Here is a 26,282-nt window from a genome sequence, read left to right as displayed (position 1 = left end):
ATTTTTCAAAAGCATCTCCAACATTGATCCTAGTTTGAGCACGTTTCTGCTCGTGGAGCTTATTAGAAACATGCAGAGGCTTTTTAGGTCGGGTGCAATCACTTCTATCTGAACCACTTCTCTGGCCCGCTTCCATCGCTGCAACACCTGTTGGTTTGCAATTTGCCAGGCAAACCGAGGGGTGTCCAAAACTTTAATGAAAGTGTTAAAAGGTTTTGGTTAAAACTATATCTTCACAGTAGAGTTTGACCCTTTTTCTTGGATTTATTAACCTCAATCATTATCTAGCATAAGTTATTATGGATCATTGAATCAATTAATGGAACTTACAACACAGTCTCGCAGCGCTCCCAGGTAACTCTGCCTCCGTGTGTCTGCCAGATACTTGACTTCCCTCTCTCCGCCGCTCTGTCTGCTTCCTGGCTGACAGGAGTAAGTGATGGTCTGAGAGGAGAATCTGCTGTTCAGACGCAGAAATCTCATCTGCACCACATCTGCTCCTCCTGGATACTCGAACTGGATAGAGGAAGTGTGAACCTCAGATGTCATTCAAGAGAAAGAGAGAAGTGAATCGTTCTCAAACAAACAAAAGGAAATATCTGGATCAGAAACTCACCTGGAAGCCGTCTTCTACTCTGCTCAGCCAGTGAAATGACATGTTGGTGCCAGAATCCTTCAGCCATGCTTTCACTGGAACCTGTGGATAGTGACATGTGGAAGTATAAATAATACAGAGTCCAGGAGGGGACATTTTAGGGGGAATTTATGATTTTATTGGAAAACTAAAAGATCTTCATGATGCCTGCACCTGTAACCCCATACTTATTTAACACTTCCCCTATTATTGTATGCTCGTCTTCACTGACTGTGTAGTGGAATTGAGAGAGAAGTGGCTCTTAAAAGCCTCAAAATCCAAAATTGAGAAAACTATTTTGCCAGAATAAAACATAGAGTGCAAATGATTTGTTGCATATTGAGGGGAAGGCATGGACCAGATAGAAGAAGTGGTGTCACCCATGTCTGTTAAGCCATATATTTGGCAATTTGGATGTCTCCATCTTCTGTTTTTTACGGTGGCCCTGATGGTCAGGTGCAGGACAAAAACTTCCTTATGAGCAACTTTATTAAGGGAAGCATTTTGATCCAAAGGATCTTCGTCAGGCCGGAAAGAGATCCTTTGAATCGAAACGTTAACATTGTTTCCCTTAATAAAGTTTCTCATTGGGAGCTGAACGGTGTGCAGAAATGAGACATACAAAGGTAGAAGCAGAGTCGTTCTTTTACATCACTGGGACTACAGGGAGACACTACAGAGGTGTATGGTGTGCCCAAAGGGACACAAAAAAAACATTCATTTAATGCAATAAAAATGTTTAATTCATACATTTTTTTATGTTATTACATTGAAAGAAGCTTGAAGCTATTGAAGTAAGTTCACCTGAGGCTGGAGAGGAGACAGACAGGTCTTTGGCTCTGCTGTGAAGTCACAGAAAACCTGGAAAGCATCAGCTGGACTTCCCAGGTTAGGATCAACGTAATATATCCCTGAAAGAAGATATTAAAAGAAAATCCTTCACTGATTTTACAACACAGCACTAACAGCAGACTTGTGATCGTGTTACTTTGTATGACCTGTTGCATTTTGACCAGTATATTTAGATTATTCTCAAGAAGCACTAGTTCATTCTTGTTTTACAATAAAGAAAATGAATACATGGAGCGCTTTACATGACAATAGACAGAATATCCTTCTTATTATACAAAGCATCAGACCTCATATCTGACTCACCGTTAGTGGAGTTGGGGTGAGCGAGCCACAGCTCCACACACGTAGCCGCTGGGTGTTCTTTGCTGCCATCTGGAGGGTCAATGAACCAGCGCAGATCCTTCTGTAGGGAGTCCAACACAGTCTGGACCAGGAGGTAGTTGGGCTTATCTGACATGAACATCAGCTCCTGAAATATTCATTGTACAAAGAGTGGGATGTACAATATGAATAGGATGATGCATTGATATATTAAAGATCAAGATTGGTTAACTTGTTGTTAAGAAACACATCTCACTCGACCCCGATCTTTATGAGATCATGTTACATGTTACCATGTTACAGTTCTGATAACAAAAGAACCCCTTTGAACGACATCAGCATCAGACACAATAATATAGTTATAAAGAAACGTAAGAAGGAAATGCATGAGAGAAACTAGAACGTGACAAATGTTTGTGCAAACAAACCCACAATACAGTGGTGCAATCCATTTTTACACTTACTTTAAAAGTGGGAAAATAGCTTCTTTTTTGCCTTTTATTTGATCTTTTCAGACCAATAAACACTTGCCTGTTTTTTTTTTACTACGTCCCTTTCGACCCTGTCCATCATTCTATAAGGCTAAAGTTGTCACACCAATCAATATTTCAGCTTGAGACCAAACTAAATTAGACAATCAACTATTTGGTTTCAGAAGTCGAAAATATCGCGTATATATATAGCGTATCCCTAAATTAGGAAACCTCTCTAATGAGACTTTGACATATTGTTCTACTAGATCAGGCATGCACACACACAGCGCTGTCCCAACTTGCTGGCTCAGCAGTTACACATTGCCAGCTCGTTCCCTCCATTACACCTCTGTCACTAACGTCCAATGGCGGATCAGGGGAGGAAGAACTTTGCAAAACCGTCCTCCCTCCGTGTGATTCACATTACAGAGGAGGTGCAACAGAGCATACGTATCCTGCCTTCAAAGGTCAGTCTGTAAGCGCCAACAATTACAAATCAATCTCACCTTCATCTGAGACAGAGTGAGGTTCAGGGAGGTTCCTGGTGGTCCAGGTCGGCCTGGTGGACCCTGAAAAACAGAACTGTATGTATGAATACAGAAACCCCTGATGTGCCGTTTGAAACTTTTCTGTTACCCAGATCAACAAAACTCTTACATTTTTAAAAACAACATTTAGAAAAGAAAAAAATACATTCCTTAACTAAGCTAAATAACTTGAATTGCATGCTTGAGTCCCGATACTCACAGGTACCCCTTTCACTCCAGCAGGGCCCGATAGTCCTGTAAATCCCTTCAGTCCCTGGTGATCACAAACAGCATTCATTTAGAGATACTTTAGATCTTTGAGGATATAACCCCAAACATCAGACTTTGGATGTACTCACCTTCTGTCCAAACAATCCCTACAAATAGAAAAGCAGAGGAGCAGGTGTTAAGATTCATTCCTTCAAACTAAATATGATTATTGTTGACCAAAATGTCATATGTCAAACAGTTGACTTACAGGCAGTCCAGGAAGGCCCGGAGTTCCTCTTCTACCTGGCGGACCGATATCTCCCTAAGAAACAGTCAATACAAAGGTGTTATTATTGAGGTATAACACAGGTAACAAGAAAAACGATGAGGACAGCACTCCAAAACTGTATATTTAATTGCCTTTTTAGTTTTTTAGTTTTTTTTACGTTGAAAGGGACTTGAGCCTGTTTTTGTATATCATTATAACACAGGTAACAACATATCATAACATAATTATTATCGTAAATCAGATTGGAAAAGTAGAATTCCTTTGTTTGGAGTTTTTATTCTTGTGTGAAGAGAATGAGATGAATTTATAATTTAATCAGCTTCTGTTTGAGGTCATGTTCATGTTTTAAGCCTGGAGTTACTTCACCTGCTCTCCCTTTTGACCTGCTCCTCCCAGATGTCCAAAAGTGCCTTGCATTCCCTGAAACAATACGATACACGACATCAAGTGGTTGTCTCTACTGTTAAGGAAGTTAGCATTGACTACTACACAGATACATAAGCTCACCTTTAAACCTTCTCCACCAAAAGGGCCAGGTGGTCCCATAGCACCGGGTTCTCCCTGCATGTTTCAAACACAGAGTGAAGTACAGACTACAATCAGCCCAGTTTAAAAACATGCTGGTGTGTTATTGATCTTTGTTCTGTAGGAGTTGTACGCTGATGATACTGTGATTTATGTGCATATGTGCAGAAAAACAGACAAAGAATTCAATTAATTCTGTCAACTCACCTTAAAGCCTGGTCGACCCATGTCGCCTTTTATCCCACGTAAACCAGTTTCACCCTTTTGTGAAAGATTGTTAGGAAGAAAAAGAGTTAAAAAACTGAACAGTTTCCTTTTGTTAAAATTACCTCAAGTCATGTTTCATTTATTTATAAACCTCATTTAAAACCTTAAACTTTTATCCCTTCAGCTGTCCGGCTATTAACTGTATGGACTGTTACTGTACACTTAGGTAACCTTCAGGGTCCATTCATTTATGTGTCTATTTATTTATTACGTATCTGGTGATGTCTTTATTAATCTCAAGTGTGTTTCTGGCTCTGACTTCTCATTTGGTGACCTGTTCGTCTGTTGAATTGTTGTTCTGTTTCTGTGACTGCGTTCGTTTCCTTTGTATTGTCTTGTCTTCTTTTAATGACTCTGCAGGCTGTGAAACTTTACTGCGTCTCTGGGATTAATAAAGTCGTCTGAATCTGAAATCAACAAACATTGACCAAAGTGCTGTACATCAAAAATAGACAAAACACTCAATAGAAGACAAAGATCAGCCTCATACACAGTAATACACAACTTCTAAATAAAACAAGATATTAGACTAACATATTTAAGATCACACTGTGCTGTGTTTATTATCTCAACAGAAACACTGTGTGTGTACCTTCAAGACATTTAAGAGACAATCAGACCAAACAGGGACAGTCAGCACCATCTCCTGTCTTACCTACACTGGTTCAGATTTTTCAGTCATACTGGTAAATGTTTATACAGCTATGAAACCAGACAGTGACGCTCTCAGCAGCAGCAGTGTCAGTCAATGTGAACGAGATGGATGAAGGAGAGATGGACAAACATCTTTATGAAGTAGTCTGACTGTTACCTGGGTAATTGCTGAGTCCCTCTCCTTAGCTCTGTCTGACCCATCAACACAACCATGCATACTAAGGAATCAGATTTATGTTTCTGATGTTTGTGAGTTAATCTCGAGAGAGAGAGTAATTCAACATACCCACGAGCAAATTATACTGTTTCAAACATAGCATACATCCATCAGCTGATCAGCAAAGTATCACAACGTGATTGCAAACATGCTGGTTTGACAAGCAAGGGGGATATACAATATTCCAATTAATTCCTCATAAACAATCATTTACATTTTAAATTCAATCCTAAAACGTACAAGAATCCAAAGAAGAGATGCTTAAATTGTCTTAACACTGTCATGCTTCCGTTTTCCAGTGAGGAGTTGTTCAGCAGCATTTAGCACAAGCTGGAAAGAAGAAGAACTGATCTGAACCAGCGTTCAAAGAATTCCAGTAATCCAGACCAGATGTGATAACGGCATGAATTACTCCCTCAAACTTACTTGTACAGGTATAAGGTTTGACTTTAACTAAGAGTCTGAGCTGGAAAAATCTGGTTTTAACTACTGAGGTGATGTGCTTGTCAAATTGAAACAAACACACAGCTTAAAATCACACCAAGATTTGTTCTGGATGTGCGTTATTTGTGGAAAGCTAAAGAGCGAAGAGCAGCTGCACAGTCAGCACGACTCAGCAGTACAAAAATGACAACCTTCCAGAAATGAGAGAAGGTTGGATTAAATATGATGACGAACACAGAGCAAAAGAATGACTGACACAGTTGTTTAAAAAATATGAGGATGTTAAAAGTAACATACGTATGTGCCGTGTCTCCCTGGAGGACCAAACGCTCCCACATCTCCCATCTTCCCCTGCAGAGCCAGAGGAAGATCAGAAATTGTTTCAATGTAATACTTTCACTAACATTTACTCATTTTAAGATTTGAGTTCAAACTGAGAGACTGTCAGCATCAACTGACCTTTTCTCCTTGTCTTCCTCTGATTCCTCTATTTCCAGCTTTGCCTCTTTTTCCCTTTAAAAAAACAAACAAACAACAACGTTATGTTGTGAAATGTGAAAGTATTCAACACTGTCAGACATCAAGTGCGTCCTCCTACCCTCTTCCCAGAGCGTCCATCCTTCCCTGGACGTCCGCTTTTCCCGTCTCCTCCCTGAAATGTTATTATTCAGAAGAGTTTATTTTCAACATATTTCATGTGCCACCCATTATTATCATTATTATTATGACATTATAATACAAAGCCCTGTTTCACCAGACCTCCTCTTAAGGTTTACATGGTAAATCTGAAGCTTGATCCAAAAGTAACTGGACTGGTTAAAGATCTTGAAGCGGTTCATCTCTCTTCCAAAAGACTTCTTCAGTTCTAAACTAGGCTTAAATCCACCAGATAGTTTAGAACTGAAGAAGGTATAAGACATAAGGTTTACATGTCCCTTTATCTAGTAAACAACTTGCAGATTCATCGTTTTTAACTTATCAGAGGCCTTTCAACAAATATCAGTGAAAGAGATGTACAGTATGTGTCCAAAGGTGTAGAGCTGAGTGAACATGTGCATAAAATCCATCTTTCCACCTTTGTCTTTATGATTTGTTCATTTTTATCTCGCCAGATTTTTGTGAATTTCTTTTTTCCAGTTTATTTTTGTATTGAGCTCCTTCCTAAAATGTTTTTTTTTTTTTTTTTAAATGAACTGCAAACACAAGCAATGGAGTTTTAAACTGACATGACTCAGACTAGAGTAAACTGATGAACAAAAGCAAACTGTGTGATGTTGACAAGTCTATAAATATAAATATTGTTTACACACTTGTACTGTAGAAAAAGAGAGGTTTGAGCTGACCTTTTGACCTTTCTCTCCATCTCGTCCCTCTGGCCCAGCTCTACCTTTTTGTCCCTGAAGGCAACACAGGTTAAAGTGTTAAGTGTTTTGTAAGAGAGAGGTTCAGGATACAACTCATGATAATGTCCGTGCTAACCTGAGCTCCTGGAAGTCCAATAGGACCCTGAAGTCCCAGCTCACCCATGACGCCCTGAAGAATGGAAACACAAAACTGGTATTGAGGGTATTGTATGCTATTGTCAGTGTACTGCTACTTCTCCTAATATACATTTGTTTTCATGAAACTGGCATCATTCAGCCTTCATTGTTTACATTTTATAAAGGTTCCTGGTCTTACCTCTGGTCCTGGTAATCCTGGAGGTCCTTTAATTCCTGGCAAGCCATCAGGACCCTACAATCACACACATGGACCATAACCATCAGCCATTTCTATGTCTAAAAAAATTCTTCAAACTAACACTCAGTGAAAGTGCTTCTTTGCACAGAGGTTATAGCTCAGATTCTTTTTCGATGAAGTACTGAGAAAAACTCTTACCGCCTCTCCTGGCTCCCCTTCCCGCCCAGATTCTCCTCTCAGCCCCTCAGGTCCAGGAAAGCCCTTTGGACCAGGATCTCCTGCTTTTCCTCTGGCCTCTGCAGATCCCTGGAGAATTACAATATAGTATAAGCAGTTATGTTGACTCATCACTTTCTAAAATGAGTGCAAATCCTTTCTGTACAAAGAGTAGGGTTAACTAAGTTGGCTTTAATCTTTATGGAGAAATCGAAGAAAGTAAATGTATAACGTAGATTGAAAATAGAGAGGAGAAAAGTCTACAGGAGATTTGACAAAAGTCTACTCCAATAACTGTTGGCAGATGTTGCATTTCATATGGCTATGAAAAATAAAAATGAAACAGAAGTGATGGATGTCCCTGAAGGTTTTGTTGAGATCTCAGGACATAAAGCTTAGGAAAGGAACATGTTCTGAAAAGTGTTTTTCCGCGCCTGTATGAAGTCAGTGGATAACCTTTTACTCATACGGTCAAATATGTTTTAACATTTTTTCCAGGTGTTTCCTGTATACCTTGATAACAAGAGTCGGAAAGACAGGATGACCGACAAATTATAACGACACATAAAAACAGTTTCGGTAAATTACTGATATCCAACATTGTACTGGTTTGTGATTCTGTACTGAACTCCACTTACCACAGGTCCAGGCTTTCCTGTATCACCTTTCCCACCACGGCTTCCTTCCACCCCCTGCAATTAGACAGAGCACTTAAAACAGAGTCATTCAGCCAACACAAGTTTAACATTAGCTGTTGCATCACCTCTAAGGTGTTCAGACTGCACTGTACCTTAGGACCTGAAGTTCCCGACTCCCCATTTAATCCAGCAGGACCTTTGTCTCCCTGTAGAGAGGACATGCCCAGTTTGTCAAAACCTTACCATACATGTACCATACATTCTATTTTTCACACTTCAATGTAATAGAAATCAAGTATATCCTCTGAAAATAACTCTGTGACTAATGACTGTCCGAGCCATAGCTTCACTTTGTTTACATCGCCCGGACGGCCGGCTGACTCCTCCCCTCAAGTATAAAAGTTGTTTAATTGAGGGACTAGAGAAAAGAAGAATAACATACTGTACTCACTGCTTAATTGAATGTCACGTAAGCGTTTCTAGATCACGCTCATTTCGGGTAAATTTACATGCAGTGTGAAGATACGAGCTAAATAAAGACGCTAGCATTAGCATGCTAACACAACAATACAGCGCAAGTTGTTTTGGTTTCATGCTGGTGCTCAAGGGCGACATCTGCTGGATCAAAAAATCGCATATTCTTCCTTTAAGGGCGCACTCACACTTGGCAATCCGTACCCTGCCCATGCACACTTCACCCCTAAAGTCCAGTTGGTTTGACTAGTGTGAGTGCTCTGACTTTCTTGGCCCTCGCACGCTTGGAAGAGGTGTGTTTCGGCACGGTACACTTCATGCACGAGCACAAGCACAGGCATGAAACGTAGACAACCTTCATTTATCGAGAAATCCCGGAGTGTTCTGGCTGTTTCTGACTAAATGACTCAAAATAAGCCACAAAGTCAGTAAGGTTTACAGTCTTGTTCTCTGTGTTGTTCTCTGATGTGCGGACGTGGACTCGACTGCGCGTCTCTTTATTTATTTTACTTTTTTTCAAGTCAGCCTGTCTTGTAAACAAAGCATGCTTCATGATCACATACAGCCATGAATGTGTTGTATTACGACGTTATGTACAATAGGTAACCGTGGAGCAGTGTCAGTGCAGACCAGAGGGGAGTCCAAGGAGTTGTTGTTTTTGTCACAAATGAAGTCCTGACAGTCCAAAGAATGACTTTGAAAATGCAAAATATATCGTTTAACATCCCCACATTGGTCTTGAGCGTTTGCGGAATATCTGTAAAATCCTCTACCTTCTGTCCTGATGGCCCATCAGGTCCTGGAGTCCCCAAAATACCTTGAAAACCCTGGAAAATAACGCATATGAAAAATAATCAACAGTAAGAAGACAGTATTGAATCCAACTGAAACCACCTTTAGTCATCCATTTATGCATTAAAAATGATCACCACCTGGGGATTTAAATGTATTGCTGATAGCTTATTATTATTAACAGGAAGGAAAAAAAAGTGTCTATTGGGACATGTTTTCTCGTGTTGAGGTTTGTGTTTGATTGACAGCAGCTGACAGGCTAAGAAAAGAAAATAAACACACACAGTAGCCATGAGCTGTCCGCAGGTTGTTTGTGTTAAAAAGCAAGGACAAGACAGGACTTTTAATGTGCTTCAGCTTCACTGCAAATTATACTTAAAGACTAATATCTGATCTCCCCAGAAAAAGTTTGTTTAGTAACTGGCTCAACAAGAGAAGCTCAAACACATGTTTCATGTTTACACATAAGATATTTAGCAGATTTATGATGCTATCAGGAACTACAGTTTATTCAAAAAAGGCTACAATTTAGAAAAAAAGACAACGATTTTCAGAGCAGAAATAAAAAAACTATGAGTAATGCAATATAACTTCAATTATTTCTAAATAAAATAAATGACGTTTCTTAAGAGAATAACTTACCGGTAGTCCTAACAAGCCTGTTGGTCCAACGTTCCCCCTCAGACCTGCTGGACCCTGAAAATAAAAATACAAGGTGATTCATTTTGAAGAAACAAAACCAGCTTTATTTTATTGTAAGTACTGCCACAGAGTCTCCAGGGCCCAGTTTTTTCAAAGGTTTCATCTGAATGATCTGCATTTGGGAATTCCGATATTTTAAAGAGAATCTGGGTAGGATCAACCTGATCTGGATACAGAAGAGGACTTCATTTAACATATTTTATCCACAGAGGGTAGTAGCAATTCACCAACTCGAGTGAAAATGATCAACATTATTGAAAAAATGTTGCTTCATTTGACCATTTTAATAGTTTTCTTACATCTTGTTCTTGTCAGACAGTGTGAATCCAGCCTTCAGGACAAACATCATGTTTTTTTTTAATCAAAGTAATCATAAATCAAAAGATTTGAACGACACAAACTGGAGGTTTTATCCACTTAAAAACCTAAGATTGACTATAACCTTTTCCAATTGTTTGCTCATTTTTTCTTTGGAACAAATTGATTTCATGATTTGGTCTCATCTGACAGTTTTGATTGAAATACTTTAAAACAAGCTTTTTAGTGGGATGTTACCATGGAGATAAATTATGAAGTTCTAATGTGTAAGAAAAACATCTTCATTATCTCTTTTTGTCATGTTTTGCCTAAACTATTTGTTCAAATTAAAAACAATGCTTGGCAAAGAGGACAGGTATTATAGAGTGGATAAACAGGTGATCAAAGAGGCAGGTAGTCTGATGGGAAAAGCTAATTTACCATGAAGCCTGCGTATCCCTTTTCTCCTTGTGACCCTCTCGGTCCTTGTTTTCCTGGAACTCCTGGAGGTCCCGCTGATCCAGACGGGCCTAGATTTCCTGAATCTCCCTGTGAGAAACATGAAAACATTTACAGACTTCATCTACACAATGACTGTCAGATTTAGATGTCTATAAACTACAAACAAGTGAACCAATAGATGAATGGTGTTTACATGGATGATAAATGGAGAATGACAGATAGGGAAAATAGGTTTATGGTGAGACCATCAAACAATAGTTGTATCAATGGGTCTTTTTCATAAATTCTACATAACAGCAAAAATTTAAGATATAAAAAACCTTTGATCCTTTAGCACCCGGATCCCCAGGAACACCCGGTTCTCCACCGACCCCCTGCACAAAGACACAGAAGGACAGACAGAAAGTAACGAGCAGATCAACAGGCTGAATTGTTGCTCAATGAAGTTATAGCTGCAAAATTCTGTTTTTTATTTACAACAAATGAATTACTAACTATTCTAAATACTGATGTATTATTAAAGTAAAAATAAATTAAACCTGCTGAAGTCACACTGAGCTTGAGGATATGTTGAGAGAACATTTTTCACTGTTTACTAAAATGTTGTAGACTAAACAAATCAACAAAATGATTAACTGGATGCTTCAACAACTATCCTGTAGTAAGTTGCAGGCCTAGAAAATATGGTTGAGTAGAATAGCGGTACATCTAACCTCTTTGCCCCTCTGCCCAGGCTCACCCTGCAGCCCCTGGGAGCCCTGAGGTCCTGGCTCTCCTTTTGGTCCTGATCGCCCTGGTTGTCCCTGTGGGCCTGGAGCTCCCTGTTTCAGAGAAATATGACGTTGGATAGCTATTAGACTTTTTCTGCTGTGATTGTGTGAGCTGCTTCATCTGTTGCTGAATGTATTTTCAATACTAAAGAAAAGTACACAGCCTGTAAACAGTCACATGTCATGTGTGTTGTTCTAGTTTCAATGTCTTGTTTCGAAGTACAAACCTCATAGGGCTGCAACTGAGCAATGTGCTTAAGGTAGAAAATGAAATATGATCCAGGACATCCAGCTGGTTATTGTGTTCAAATGCTGATCAGATTCCTAAACACCGGATAGGTACAGCAGCGGCTCACTAAGCATGAGACAGGCGCTATGATCTCCGGGTCTTGTGGTGCGAATTTATGTTTAAATCAAAAATAATGTGACATACCTGATCACCTTTTGTTCCAGGAGTCCCTTCTTCCCCCGCTGGACCTGGAGCACCCTGACATGACAAACAGAGTCAAACTTAACATAACATGCATTAAGTAGTCGCTTTCACATATGCACTCCTGAACATGTCAAGAGAATTTCAGGAGGACTGACCCTGAAATCCCCCTGATCTGGTTGTTCACACATGCACCCTGCAACGGGAGACTATCCCCGTCAGGTGGGAGGGCGGGGTTCCTCAGGAAAGACATGACGTAAAAAGAACGACGTGGAAAGGGAGGACGAAGCAACAAAGTCTGCTTTACGACGCTATGATGAGAATATTTATCTTTATACCAATACTATGTGTAGTTCAACAAAATCCTGATATTAACAAAAGAGTGGAGAAGAACATACTTTTAAACAGCAAACATAAAGAAGCCATTTAATCACACGGATGGATGGTCTATGGTCGTGCACTGATCGCAGGGAATAAATGTCAATGCCCCCTCCCACTAGCTTGAGGTGAATTCTCCTGATAATATCCTGCTGTGTTCTAACATCAGCTCACTCTGACATCATAAGGGGAAAATAATAGGCGGCTTCAGGAAAAAAAAATTGTGGCAAAAACTTCAGGATCTCTTCAGGTGTGTGAACAAGGCTCATTGATTTACAGCAAAGTTCTTCAATAATATACACCAGTAACTGTGGATAATATGGTGATGTTTAGTTTGTTATATGGTGTCTGATTGGTGTAGTGTGATCAGTGAGTGAACTGACCTGCTGCCCGTCTAAACCTGCAGGACCAACATCACCAGCCGGACCCTTTGAACCCTAAAAATGAAAAACATAATGTATTTACGTCTCTTAGGTTGGTGAATGATTCTTTCCAAGCATGGACTCATTTCAACCATAGACAGGTCATGGTTGATGGTGTTTCATACTAATGATAAACTATCAAGGTTGAAAACCACGGTATAGTCAGTTACCTGCTCTCCTTTCTCTCCAGTCTGACCCATCGCTCCAGTCCTCCCTGCTGGTCCCTGATCAGAAAATAAATATAGATCTCACATCAAACATGACAATTCAAAACGATATTGTATACATGGTTTATTAAGAGTTCTATTACAGAGTTTAATATCAATATGAAACAGAGAGAAAGGTGAAGAGTACCCACTCACTGGAAACCCTCTTGGTGCAGGTGACCCCAGTGGCCCTGTAGGCCCCTGACTCCCTGGAGGACCAGGACTTCCTGTGCCTCCCCCTGGTCCTGGTTTACCTTGAGGGCCCTGAAGCCATGCAGAATGACAAATAAGAAAAACTATACACACTATACTTTTAATTCCATTTACAGAGATCACACTTCAATCTGAGTGATGTTTCCCACCAGACAGAATGAGTTAGTCGTTTTTGTAATACATCGATAAAGGTTGCATGCTCCTTACAAAGTTCTGATCTAAGCAGCTTCTAACAAATGTGCTTTTACTCAGGGTAGGTCATTTCTATTTCATGTCATAGTTCACTGATAGAGTCATGGAGCCGACTGTCAAAACACCTGCAGCTGTAAAATCACCAAAGTCTCAAAGTAAACACTTATGACCAGATATCTGACAAATAAAAAACACATTGTTCATCCATAAAAGCCAATAGATTCTTGGACTACTAAATGGCCTGTGTGTTCTGCCTCTTTTGATTTCCTGTTTTCCTGCAAACAATCAACGCAGACTAAAATATGACTGGTCAACACTGGTCTGTAATCGTAACCCTACCAGCCTACAGATGTTGCCTTCATGTGCAGGTAACGGTTTATAGTGAAGAAAAGCAAAACAAGATCCGCACACCAAGAAGCTCCAGTTTGAATGATTTATTGATCATACTGATTTGTCTACTTTAGACTTGAAAAGTCAAGTCAAGAGAAGTCATGTCAAATCTGAAGAAGAGCATGTTGGCTTGAAACGTCAATGATCAATAAATCCTTTGAAGGGAGCTTCTTGGTGTGTGGATCTTGTTTTGCTTTACATTACATTACATTCCTGTTTTTGGATCCAGCATTCACTGAGAGATGTGCGTGTCTTTTTTGATTTTTCATACAGTTTAAAGTGACACAAATCCTGGAACAAAACAAAAAAATCCCTAGGATCAACTCACTGTTGGTCCCTGAACGCCTTTAGGTCCAAACCCTCCTTGGCGGCCCTGAAGTAAAGAGGTAAATAAAAAAAATAAAAAAACATGAATGTTAAATTTGAACTGCAATGGTTTAGAATATTTAAAAGTCAGTTTTGTCTTTCTCTTACCTTTGGTCCTGGAGGACCTTTTTCACCAGGAGCACCCTGAACACCCTAAGAAGATAATGTTCTAATACAGTCAGCAAACAGGATCAGTGAATATATAAACACTGTGCTACATACTGGACATCAACCAGATGCTAAATACATAACACGTTTCAGCAAATATACTCACTGGAGGTCCACGCTTCCCTGGGACACCAGGAGGTCCTCTGACCCCAGCAGCTCCCTGCACAACAGTCAACAAAACACACTGTTTTCACAGTTCACAATGAATAGGGCGATTACTAAGGACAAAGTTTACTACTGTGTAGCTGTACCTTTATATTATTATAATTCATATGAGGCTGTAAATATTTGACAGCTGTCCAAAAACATGGAAAATAAAGGTAAAGTTTTGAGTTTTCTGCCAGATTAAGTCTAATGTGAAAATGCAAATAGTGCTGATGATACAGTACTAAATGCACATGGCAAAACAAGCGATGCTCTGGTTCATATTCATTTATCTGATGTCACTGATGTGCTAATGTATGAAAGCCTCTGCTCTGTGTGTTTTGATTTTGATGTATTTGTAAATTTACCTGTTAGGCTGTACAGGTTAATAAAGTTAACTTATTCTTAATCAGGATTTACCCTTTGTCCCATGTGGCCTGGTCTCCCGGTCAGACCCACTGCTCCTGGGTAACCCTGTGAAGAAGTTCAGGTTCAGGTTTTTTAGGCCACATTTTTTAATGTGGTTCTGGGTCACATTTTAAAATAAAAACGGCATTACAATTCAAATCAATACAGCTTGAACCTGATAACTCTGTTTTGTTTTGATTCCATAGAAAGGGGAGTAGTTAAACGCACAACATGTAGGTCCAGGGCAGTGAAAAAATAGTAGACTGAGGAAGAAGATATGCCCACACACTTGCCCAAATGTCACAATAAATTGTTTTCGTCCATCACAATCACAAAGTGTTGACCAGAGGTCTTCTTCAGGTGATACTTTTAGACTAAAGGAGGGGGCCACACCCATATATTTCAACACCAATAGGATGATAGGCTCTATGATTGCAGGTTTGGTCAAAGCTTCAAAATGTCCCATAGTGAAACACATCTATTGTTAAATTCAATAGCACACACTTATTGTAAGCAGGCTTCAAGTTTTCACCACACAAAATAATATTTCACTCAACACAGACAGCATGCAGACTCAATACGACCTGTTTTCCAAAATGTGGTTAATGCACACTACTTACCACAGTTCAATGCACAAAGGACATAAAGGAGCTGCTCAGAGTAGGAAATAAAGTTCATACTGGTCACTTACATACATGCCCACCGGTCCCTGGGGGCCCATCAACCCTGGTTTCCCTGTGAAGCCCTGAAGAGTGACATGAAAATAATCCTTTTTTACATTCATCAGAAAACCTGAAAACTAAAAAACTATTTCAGTGCAACCTTTGCTGTATGCATATTTTTACAAGGTTGTAAGAGTGAAAGCTGCCCATACAGTAACTAAGTGAAAAGAAGGAGGCCGTATTCCTTAATTAAACAACAACAAATAAATGTAATGAGTGGACTAAAAATTATTATATCTTTATTTTAAAAAAGTGTACTCTACTAACTTTCTCCCCAGCTGGTCCAGGGATCCCGTCCTGACTTGGCTTTCCTCGAGGACCCTGTTAAAGTCAGAAAATATCTCCTTCAGTTTGTTTCACATCATCTAATATGTTAAGAAATACAGTGAAAGAGAGGTGTAAACCCACCAGAGCTCCTGGAGAACCTGCCTGCCCTGCAGCACCAGCCACACCTACAATCCCCTGCAGAGACCACAGAGCTGCAGTTAGCATTAATGATTAGCAACATGATTTATTTGGTTCATGATGACAGTGCTAACTCCTCTATAATCATATACAAAATATGATACAGTAACATTTCAATAAGCAAAACTGAAAAACAGTAAATTAATGCCCTAAAACACAGTTGAACACAAAAAGGCAAACAGACACAGAATATGAAATGTTTAGTCAAATTTAGGGCTGTCAAACGTTTTTTTTTTAAATCGCTTTTAAATGCTGAATTTCAATAGTAAATTGTGATTAATCACATTTTTAATGGCAAACTTGAAATTCTATTATTATAGTTTCAAAACAGTTACCGGTATTGCGCAAAACATGCTTTAATTTCTGTACTGTCTCAAGCTAAGGGTAATTCACTTCCTGTCTTGAAACAAACCTGCTTTTATTTTAGAAAATAAGGCACTTCTGGTAGACCGAAAGTTACGACATTAACCAGCGGAAGAAGGAACTTGTTACAGATTGGAAAGTAAATGAAAATAGCTAAAGGGAACGATGAAAATCAAGTGTTTGATATGTATCTATTATCAATACTGCTTGCCCCGTTCGGGTCACAAGGGGATGGAGGGAAGTGGATGGGGGTGGGGCCGATCCCAGCTGATATGGAGCAAAACACCTTGAATGGGTCACCTTGAATCACAGGCCTGACATATAGAGATGAACAAAAAGTCAAAATGGCTAGTGGAAAAGTAAAGTGCTGTGATTTTTTATCATATAGCATACATTTTCCCAAGAGTTGTTTTAAGCTAGAGTTAGATGACATGGTACAAATGACCTTTCTGCACAGCTGTATAGCCTAGCTTCAGTGCTGGCCCCCTAGTTGGGCTCTTCTTAAAAGGAGCCGAGCTGACCGGCACATCCTTTGGCTAATATACTTACTATGGACAAGTACATCATAGAACCCCTCTTCAAAAATTCAGAACCAGTAAAGTTCTGTAAAAATTAAGTTTTGCAAAGATAATGAGGAAAGAATCATCTTCATGTCCTGATGCATGAGTAGAATTTTTCCATTCAACATGAAAGGAACACTTTTTGTCAATAACAGGAAATAAAAACATTTTTTTAATGTTTTAAGAATATAAAATGTGAAAAGGTTTTAGGGATGAATTCTGTATTGGCACTACATGTCCAACGTCATCATGTCTCAGGATCTAACAAGGTGTTACTGGTGAATGGATAATGTAACAGATGTAAAGTCAACAGTCTGCAGACAAGGAGAAAAAGGGAACAAATAACTGATTCTTAATCCATCTGTCTGTCACTGATTGCAAACTTCTATTACTGTCCGCCACACGTTTGTTACAGTGTCAGATTTACAAAGATCATGATGCCTTTACCTTCCACAAAGAAGTCACTAACTGAAACAACTAAACATGAAACTGCCCTGTAAAGATTTAACGGGGGGAAGTCAGATTGGATCACATTTACGAGCCTGTTAACAAGTTAAACAGAACGACCTGAAGTCCGCCCACAGGCTGAATGTCACAAAGACATCATCTTGTAATCAGTGCTTTTTGAAGGTTTCGGACTCATCTCGGAATTGAAAGCATTTTTACTCGGTCTTGTCTCGTCCTCAGGCGGGGCGGACTCCAGATTTTAAATCAAGACCACCACTGATAAGCTATTTTTCTTCTTCATTACTGTCATTAGAAGAAAAATGCCTCTTTCTAAAAGAACACATAACTTCACTTAATTCATAATCTGATTTTCATCCCCTCGGTTTTACGGTCTAGGAGAGTGACACGCCCGCTGCACACAAGTCACCCTGCCACGGTCCTGGTCTTGACTCAGTCTCAATCCTTAATTGTCTTGTCTCTGCCTCGCCCTGCCTTGGTCCTGGTCTTGGTCATGTCTCGGTCTCGGAGCACTCTGGTCTCGGTATGTCTTGGTCTCGTTTAGTCTGGTCTTGACTACAACACTAGGTTACAACAATACTCACTCTGTCTCCTTCAGGTCCAGGAAAGCCAACAGACCCAGGGACCCCCTGCACATAAAGACACATCACCTTACAAATAAATCACTTTGTTAAAGGCTCAACGGTGAAATGGAGCTGGTTGAAAGTAAAGAATGCAACAACAAAAAAAAAGCATTCATATGAAATGAAAATGTATAAATTGGGAACCTGTGTACCAGGCTTTCCTTCAGCTCCCTCAATCCCAACTCTGCCTCTAAAACCCTGAAACAATACACACAAACAAACACACACACGGTTAAGAGTTTAAAGGTTATTATACATATTAGACATTTGAATCTATTGTTTGTTTTTATTGATCTTACTGGCAGGCCAGGAGGACCAAACAGGCCGGGGACTCCGGTCTGACCCTGTGAATGTAGACGGAAAGACGATAAATAAATCCTGCTCTTAATGAAGTTACAGATCTGATTGATCTGTCATCATATGTTCAGAGTTTGTTCTGTGCGGGGGAAAGTTACCCTCCGTCCTTTGAGCCCTGTGTTCCCGTTGGGCCCTTGCATCCCCCTGTCGCCCTGAAAGGTAAATAAAAACACACTTTTCTTTAGAGTCTATGATATATGAGAAGAGTATTTACTGCTAAGCTTTAATAAAAGTCATGTTTAGTTCTTGAACTAGCCATTACACTAACACATCATTTTAGGAGGTGATGGCTGTAATAGATAAATCAGCAGTGATAATAGTAAAATAAATACTAACAGGAGCAGTAGCACAGATGATCTGTGATCATCACATGGTTCAAAGCTTTATGAGTCTTTAAGGAATGCAGTTTAATGACACAAATGTCCCTGTGGTTATACATATATGACACCATACAGCTCCGTTTATTAGCTTGACTTCAGTAGGTAGCAATAAAAGCCTCTGACCTTTGACCCCTGATTCGCCACAGCTCCCTGAAGACCAGCCTCCCCATCTTCACCCTGAGGACACACAACAGAGAAACTCATCAGAGATAAGGCGCCTTACAGGCTCCTACAAATACACTTTGAAGGTGTGAATGAATAAAATGTGATGATTTTCTTCTTTTAATACAACCCAAGTTGAGTTTTAGTTTAGTGTTGTATTTGTGTTTTTTTAATTCTTCCACTTCCCACATAAGTAGTATTAAAATAACATTTTAAAGTTTATAGTTTGTATTTTATTTTAATAGGATATACAGTTTATGTTGTATTTGTTTGGAACTATTGTCACATGCAAGTTGTTGTATGTGAACATAGTCTTGCAGTTAAAGGTCCAATCTGTAAGATATCTACTGAATGAAATCATAAAGTGACCTTACTATGTAATCAGTCATTAAGGAAACATGCTATGCCATCAAATCTTTTCACGTAAATTCTATTTTGTATCAATAAACTCTTAATTAATTTGATTACAGTATCGGGTTTTCTACAAAATAAACAACAGTGTCGATGATCTATGTGCAGTGTGTGGAAGTTATTTTAAACCCAAACACTGATGACGCAGTGATAGTGATCTGTACCTCTTTTCCTCTGGGCCCAGGTTGACCTCTCACCCCTGAAGGACCTGTGCTGCCACGTTCCCCCCTCTCGCCCTGATGACCCGGGATCCCTGCAGCACCAGGAGGGCCCTGAGGGAAAGAGAAGGTCAGATGTTGTAGCTAGTTAAGGGGGGTAAAGGGAAGTCTGACACTAGGGGGGGACTAGCAATAACCCTGATAAGGGATGGATAGATGGATAGGATGTTTACTGTCATTAAATCAAGAAATTATGATTGTTGCAAAAAGGTTATCATCCACTTTTTTCTAATGTTCATTTTACATTTTTTACAATATTGAAATTACAAAAAAAAACCTCAGAGGGAATTATTCTAAACTTGACCTCAAACAGATGAAGCGCTTTCTTTAACATTAATCACCATGAACGTCTTCCTCTTACTTTGTCTCCTTTGGGTCCCGCCTCTCCTTTGTCACCATCCAGTCCTCTGAAGCCCTGCAGATCAACATCAAATCACATCTTTACTTTGGTTTTCTTTTCAAGAATGCTGACACAAGTTTGAACTCACTTTCTTTAAAATCATCAATCCATTTTTTTTCACAGATGTGGCTCAGATCAGATTTTTTTATGACACTTTGAACCGCTCAGGTCACATGCAATCTGAATTTTTCAGAACAGATTTGGGCCACTTTCACATTTGGTCTTAAATTAGATGCAGGTCGGATCATTTGCAATGTGACCTTGGTCTGAACAGCCAGGTCGGAGACTTTGAGGTCACTCTGGAGCTACAATACTCAAAGCTCTGTGCTGACAGGACCGATGGGCAGGAATCAGTCACACTCAATGAAAATGAAGGAGGTAGTCAGTGGAGGGACAGGGAGGTGTTAGAACTTCACAGAATCTTTGGTGACACTTTTTTCAAGAAAAATTTGAGGGGGTGAATATGTGTTTGAAAGCATTTCAAAAGAGATTTGCGAGTGTGGCCACAGAAGAACATGACTGCAGTGTCAATGAAAATGGAAGAGCTGATTTAAAGACGCTAAAGACCATGACTAATGTAGTGGTCGTGGTCAGATCACCGGCCTGTTTTACAATGAGCTGGACGAATTCTGGGTGATGATCCCAGCTGTCTGAGGTGCTTGATATAGTTTTGTAAAAGGAGGCGAAGAGGAGAGTGGGTTCAGTTCTGTTGGCAGCCCTCATGTTGGCTTTGAAACAGGTAGGTTGACAAGCTTCCTCTCAGCTCACTTTTCCTTCACTCTCATGTCAGTCAGACTTCCTAATCTGAGTAAGACCAACACTGTGCTGCGTGTGACGTCTTTGTTGTTGATCTTTTGGGTCAGTTCACAAAGGAAGGAATCTGATAGAGGCCACATCTGAAGAGTAACCAGTAAAGTCAGGCACAAAAAAAATGATCTGATCCAAGAACTAAATCTGCAGTGTGAACACAGTCTCTGTGTCTGTCAGATTGTCTTTGGGGGGAGTTCTGTCCTTTGTGTCCAAAAACATATTAATTAAACTTGAATGATCACAGGAGTTCATACTAAATGTTCATGTTGACATGTAACAGAAACAGAAAACAATGCTGCTTACAGTTCCTCCAGGAAATCCTTTAGGACCAGGACTCCCAATCGGACCCTAAAAGAGCAAACAGAACAAAGAGAAATCCTTAAATGTGAGCCAGTATGTATCAGAACAATAACAGACTGTCTGACAACGTACAATCCATGTTCACTGCTGTTGGAGTTCAAAATCGTGTAACTGTCATGAGCTATTTCTGGCTAAGTGGTGAACAAAGATGTCTAAGAAGTCGAAGTCAGGTCAGACGTATCAACTTATCTAGTTGTTTCCTGTCAATCAATACTTGTCAGTGTCGAGTCTCAGATATGGGTAAGCACATAACGAGTGAATCTTTAGTCTTGAGTCGCCGTAAAGAGAGACCTCGGTCTAAGGTTGTCCAAATATTTGATACTCTGATTCTTTTCTGTACAGTATTGAAAAGTACAGAAGCTTTAAAAAACAGCAAATCTTAGGTTAAATTCTTAACCCAAATCTGCAACGAGCAAAAGAGAGAGAGCAGTGATGGTTCATTCAAAGTCACAGGTCGGTAAATACTGACGTTCCTTAAGTTCTTTTGGCGTCCAATAAAGATGCAAAAAGTTACACTGATGTCTCTCACAAACACACAGAGAGAGCAGAGGAGGTGACAGGAGCGTCACATTTTTTTTCTAATTGAATCAGCAAGAAAATAACCTAATATTAGATCCTATGACTTGTGTTATTGTTGCCGTTGTGTAGAAACAGGTGCAGGTATTGTTTGATTTTGACTCGTTTCTCATCAAAGTTTAAAACTCTATAACCCTACCGAGGTCCAGTCTCAAGTCCTTTGAGCCAGCTGACACAAGTCTTGTTCATTTTTTTAAATAAATCAAAAGTCAGAGTCAATTTGTTTGTTACGCTGAAACTACAGACTGTATTCAAAAATCATGAGAGTTAAAAAATATCCATCCCCTCAAACAATCTATGAGCAGTCCATTATGATACAGGAATAAAAAATATGTGTGATCCCTTCGTTTCAGGATTCAGTGTTCTCTAGTCTGAACCACTATAAGCATATATTTCTGCCAATTCCAATCAAAAAAATCTGACAATTTACCGTGGTCCCTTCCCTGCCAGGATTTCCTTTTACTCCCATTGGCCCAGTTTCACCCTGATGGGAAAAAAAACATCAGTATCTGTAAAAACTGTTTTAATTAGCAAAGACGTTTGCAGATCTTTGTGTTAACACTCACCATGTCCCCTTTCTGACCAGGAGGGGAGTCATTGCCTGGTGGACCCTAAAGAGAGAGAAAAAAAAATCAACAATAAATGAACACATTTTATAATAATAAGTATTTTAAGACCAGGTTGCATTTTCTCAGAAACAATAGAAACACTATGTCAAACTGCAATCAATCTAAATATTGAATACAACCGAGAGGTCCTGGTAACTAATTATTACATTTAATCACGGCACGCTGATATTCAATAAAATACACATTTTGATACCTCTCCTGGCACTTTTCTTAACTGTCACTTCTCTGCAGTTTAAATGTAGAAGAGTTTGTCTTCTGTATGTAGTCAAAGTTTAGAGTTAATCCAGATGTAGAAGAGACTGTCAAATAAATATATATGTCCATATTCAATATGCACAATATGAATGTCTGCAACATGTCCTTACAAACACTCTCTACAGATCAAGAGTCGATGTCAGAAGAGAGCCGGCTGAGCACACAGTGTGATCCACACATTACACAGAAAGACTCACAGATATTCTAGAAGTAACATAATCAGTCCTCCCCGTTTCATCACCATAACAGACACTAACGTTAATAATAGACTGATCAGTCTGTTACCATACTTAGCTGTTACTGTTACAGTAACACAACACATACTTTTACCATTATTTCTGACAGTGTAGCTGTGAATCTATTTTATTCTTAGCTGATCCGTCTCTCACGTCCTGCCTCTCCCTCTAACTTCTCTCAACCCAAACAGAGTCAGCAGACGGCTGTTCATGAGTCTGGTTGTGCTCGAGGTGTCTGCCTCTTAAAGGAAGTTTTTTGTTACCACTGTAGCTTTGCTAAATGTTGCTAAGTGCTGTGCTCATGATGGATTAATGTAGGGTCTTTATAAGTAATATAATAAAGAGTATAAAGGTCTTTTATTTGCTGTTTTTCTAAAGTGTCTTGAGACAACATTTTTCATTAATTGGTGCTGTATAAATAAAGACTGATTATTTGATTGATTGACCTAACCTGCATATCATCAGACAGAGGGAAAAAAACAGAGTGCAAGTTATGATTAATGTAGGGATTGTATTTTTTCCTGCTTATTGTTTACTGCGCATGTGTATTTGAATGTATCTCTGTGACTGTACCTTCTATGTTGTTTATGATTAGCACTTTGTGTAATCTAATAATAAATCCTCTTAGTTTATTTACCTGAAGTCCCAGAGGTCCAGGTAAGCCCATCTCTCCTCTTAGTCCTGACGGTCCCTGTGAGAGATACATTAGACCCGGCTGAGTTCACATCTTTGATATAAGTGAAGTCTAACTGGTGATCTTAAAGACATACCTGAGGGCCTCTACGACCTCTAGGACCAGTCGGACCTTGATCTCCCTGTAAACGACACAGAGAAGACACTGTAGACAATCTTACCTAAAGGAAATGTTTCACTAAATTCAAAGTGTTCATGACTTCACCTCAGACCCGTTCAGTCCAGGAGGTCCTATCCCTCCCGTGGCCCCCGGTGCACCCTACAACATTCAGACTGAAAATGAGTGTTTATCTTGTCATCTCAAAATCACCAAAACGATAAACCTTTCTGAGGTAAGTAGAAACACTACAGTTCGCTCACCTCGAGTCCTGGAGGACCTCTCATACCATCATCTCCAGCATCTCCCTGATCATAAAGGTCCAATAAGTTAGTGAGTTTTTGAGTGAGAAGAACAGAAACAGAATCAGAGCCGTGCAGTGTAACAGGTGTTATACCTTTGGCCCAGGAAGTCCAGGAAGCCCCTTCAAGCCTCTTTTACCCACAGGACCCTGAACACAACAAAGTGCAGTCACAATTTACGTCATATTTGCTACATTTATGAAAAAGAAATATGCAAAATGTTTATTTTGACTGGTTAACACAGCAGCAAATAAGAAGAAAATACAAAAACAAACCGTGTGATTTAAAGGAAGTCATCATAAAATGACAGATTGATTGATTGAAAAGTAAAACACATTTCTAAGGAGTACAATATGATTTCTAGATACTGGGTGAGTCCTTGAGCACTTTCTCACAATGTGTTTTCACAAATACGGTCGTTAAAACTTCTGGACTGAAGTTTGTGGACTGTTAAACATTTGGAGGGTTAATTGATCTGCATGTTTAAAATCATTGCACTGTTCCTTTAAATAGTCTTGACTGGTTGTCACACTTACTGGAGGCCCAACGGGTCCATCTTCTCCTGGTTCTCCTTTAGACCCCTGAAGGGCACACAAACATAATGCAAAAAAAATAAACTAAAACTTCATAATATGTCCATCAAATGCACCACCAAACCTATTTTTTTCCTCAAATGTTGGGGTCAAAATAAATAGTACTTTTCAGACTGCTTTTTTCACAAAGTGCTGTAACTAGGCTCAGCCTACATCACATCTTTGTACATTCATACTGTTTTCGTGACGGCGTAATATTGGTGTCCCAGTCTGTGAATTCACATTGCATTTCGTTTGTTTCGCTGTGAAATCTACTTGGATCAGTTGTAAAATACTTTTTGTAGCTGTTAGAGATTTAAATGTCGAAATATGCAAAAATTAAGAACCCTGGTTTAAAAACACCAGAAAAATCATTTGAATTGTCATGAACTAATACTGTGTAGACACAGTAGGTGAAGATGTGTTAATAGGTGCAACAGGTTTTCAAAGGTTTGTTCACTGGAGACTATTCTTGACCACTAGAGGGGGGTATAGCAATCTTATTTAGCATCTGCAGCTCACCTGAAGAAAAAGAGGATCACAGCAGAAGATGGTCACAACGTTTTTTTTTTCCATACTGACCTTTTCCCCTGCTCCTCCTTTGTCTCCCTTTGGTCCAGGCTCTCCTGTGAAGCCCTGCAGGTCAGGACACAGAGAAAAGCTAAACTTTACAGCAACATCCCTCTTTGTTCTTTTTCAGCACAGCAGTATATTCACAGAGCGGTCCAGCACAGCCTGTTGGCCAATGAGCAGTGACTAAAATATTTGCTACTAACTGACTGTTTTAACTCCAGGTCTAATGCACACTCTGAAGTACTCCAGTTAGAGAGCAAAGAGGGCAGCAAATGTCTTCATCCAACAGAACGAGCTCCACAGGTGATGCAGTGAGTTGATATTAATAATATGTAGAAAGTCATAACATTATAACAAGGAACGTCTCCTTTTATTCTTCTTTCATAACCAGAAATGTTTCACTTATGTATATGAAAACTTATTATGAAATAGATTGAAACTCATGTCTTAGTGTCTTAATGAGGAAACAGTGTGCAGAGAACACCTCATAAGAGTCAATAACATGGTTTAGTTACAGAAACCAAAAGCACAGAGGGGGAAAAAAACACCTTCTGATCCATGCATGCATCATTTCAGAATACACTTTCCAAGTCTCAAATATCTCCAATATATAAAATAAGAAAAAAAGGGGGTTTGCCAGGTTGAAAAAATACATTTGTTAAATTGATATTTTTTTAAAGGCTATATTTGTCTTTACTCAACAGTTGAAGCTGTAAAAAGACAGAAAATGTGCTAAAAGAGAGGGGATGACATGCATCAAAGGGCCCAGGGCGGGATCACAGGCCTGTGGGGTCAAGGACTCAGCTCCTTTATAAGCAGGGTGAGCTATTGCAATAATCTCTGAAATGTTGTTTTTCATCTGTCAAAAGTGTTGAAAAAGTACAACTGGCACTCATTTTCCCCATGTGTTTGTAGTTTAAATACTAAGATAAGATTTTCTTTATTGATCCCCGCAAGGGGAAATTCTGTTTTTACACTCTGTTAATCATGCAACACACACATAGGCTGAAATACACACACATGCACAAAGAGGATCCTATGGACATGCACTAATGGAGAGATGTCAGAGTGACAGAGCGGCCCCCAGCAGGCGCTCTGGGGGAGGGGTAAGATTGCAACACTTCTTCAGATTAGAACTGTTAGCATTCATGTTTTCTATCAGGTGAGTTATAGTATTTCCATGACCCAAACAAAGAAAATCCATTACAGTTGTGTTAGATAACTGTCTGACAAACAATAAATAGAATTAATGACAAAAAATAGATTTTTTTGAAAGCCATACACACATACTC

The 26,282-nt window shown here is 39.4% G+C and overlaps 1 protein-coding gene across 1 annotated transcript in view; it reads right to left on the bottom strand.

Moving 5' to 3' along the window:
- The window catches only part of si:dkey-61l1.4 (collagen alpha-1(I) chain), a 54,898-nt gene that overhangs the window by 2,588 nt on the left and 26,028 nt on the right, over positions 1–26,282 (bottom strand). Inside the window, exons 11-63 of the mRNA XM_061037434.1 lie at positions 25,000–25,053; positions 24,382–24,426; positions 23,941–23,994; positions 23,807–23,851; positions 23,652–23,705; positions 23,524–23,568; positions 23,391–23,444; positions 22,200–22,244; positions 22,064–22,117; positions 21,001–21,045; positions 19,849–19,902; positions 19,434–19,541; positions 18,820–18,873; positions 18,415–18,468; positions 18,259–18,303; positions 18,104–18,157; positions 17,921–17,965; positions 15,892–15,945; positions 15,751–15,804; positions 15,453–15,506; positions 14,774–14,827; positions 14,316–14,369; positions 14,150–14,194; positions 14,004–14,048; positions 13,037–13,144; positions 12,845–12,898; positions 12,636–12,689; positions 11,878–11,931; positions 11,388–11,495; positions 10,995–11,048; positions 10,654–10,761; positions 9,856–9,909; positions 9,195–9,248; positions 8,100–8,153; positions 7,948–8,001; positions 7,292–7,399; positions 7,094–7,147; positions 6,893–6,946; positions 6,757–6,810; positions 6,012–6,065; positions 5,873–5,926; positions 5,711–5,764; positions 4,039–4,092; positions 3,814–3,867; positions 3,673–3,726; positions 3,286–3,339; positions 3,167–3,184; positions 3,028–3,081; positions 2,787–2,849; positions 1,790–1,955; positions 1,439–1,545; positions 617–697; positions 331–516 (exon numbers count right to left, since the gene is read on the bottom strand). Coding sequence (XP_060893417.1) covers positions 331–516; positions 617–697; positions 1,439–1,545; positions 1,790–1,955; positions 2,787–2,849; positions 3,028–3,081; positions 3,167–3,184; positions 3,286–3,339; positions 3,673–3,726; positions 3,814–3,867; positions 4,039–4,092; positions 5,711–5,764; positions 5,873–5,926; positions 6,012–6,065; positions 6,757–6,810; positions 6,893–6,946; positions 7,094–7,147; positions 7,292–7,399; positions 7,948–8,001; positions 8,100–8,153; positions 9,195–9,248; positions 9,856–9,909; positions 10,654–10,761; positions 10,995–11,048; positions 11,388–11,495; positions 11,878–11,931; positions 12,636–12,689; positions 12,845–12,898; positions 13,037–13,144; positions 14,004–14,048; positions 14,150–14,194; positions 14,316–14,369; positions 14,774–14,827; positions 15,453–15,506; positions 15,751–15,804; positions 15,892–15,945; positions 17,921–17,965; positions 18,104–18,157; positions 18,259–18,303; positions 18,415–18,468; positions 18,820–18,873; positions 19,434–19,541; positions 19,849–19,902; positions 21,001–21,045; positions 22,064–22,117; positions 22,200–22,244; positions 23,391–23,444; positions 23,524–23,568; positions 23,652–23,705; positions 23,807–23,851; positions 23,941–23,994; positions 24,382–24,426; positions 25,000–25,053 — 3,348 coding nt within the window. The remainder of the gene's footprint in view (positions 1–330; positions 517–616; positions 698–1,438; positions 1,546–1,789; positions 1,956–2,786; positions 2,850–3,027; positions 3,082–3,166; positions 3,185–3,285; positions 3,340–3,672; positions 3,727–3,813; positions 3,868–4,038; positions 4,093–5,710; positions 5,765–5,872; positions 5,927–6,011; positions 6,066–6,756; positions 6,811–6,892; positions 6,947–7,093; positions 7,148–7,291; positions 7,400–7,947; positions 8,002–8,099; positions 8,154–9,194; positions 9,249–9,855; positions 9,910–10,653; positions 10,762–10,994; positions 11,049–11,387; positions 11,496–11,877; positions 11,932–12,635; positions 12,690–12,844; positions 12,899–13,036; positions 13,145–14,003; positions 14,049–14,149; positions 14,195–14,315; positions 14,370–14,773; positions 14,828–15,452; positions 15,507–15,750; positions 15,805–15,891; positions 15,946–17,920; positions 17,966–18,103; positions 18,158–18,258; positions 18,304–18,414; positions 18,469–18,819; positions 18,874–19,433; positions 19,542–19,848; positions 19,903–21,000; positions 21,046–22,063; positions 22,118–22,199; positions 22,245–23,390; positions 23,445–23,523; positions 23,569–23,651; positions 23,706–23,806; positions 23,852–23,940; positions 23,995–24,381; positions 24,427–24,999; positions 25,054–26,282) is intronic.

Source organism: Labrus mixtus, chromosome 5 (genome assembly GCF_963584025.1).
Source record: "Labrus mixtus chromosome 5, fLabMix1.1, whole genome shotgun sequence".
Lineage (NCBI taxonomy): Eukaryota > Metazoa > Chordata > Actinopteri > Labriformes > Labridae > Labrus > Labrus mixtus.
The sequence above is the reverse complement of the archived record's forward strand: the minus strand, read 5'-3'. Positions and strand labels throughout refer to the sequence as shown.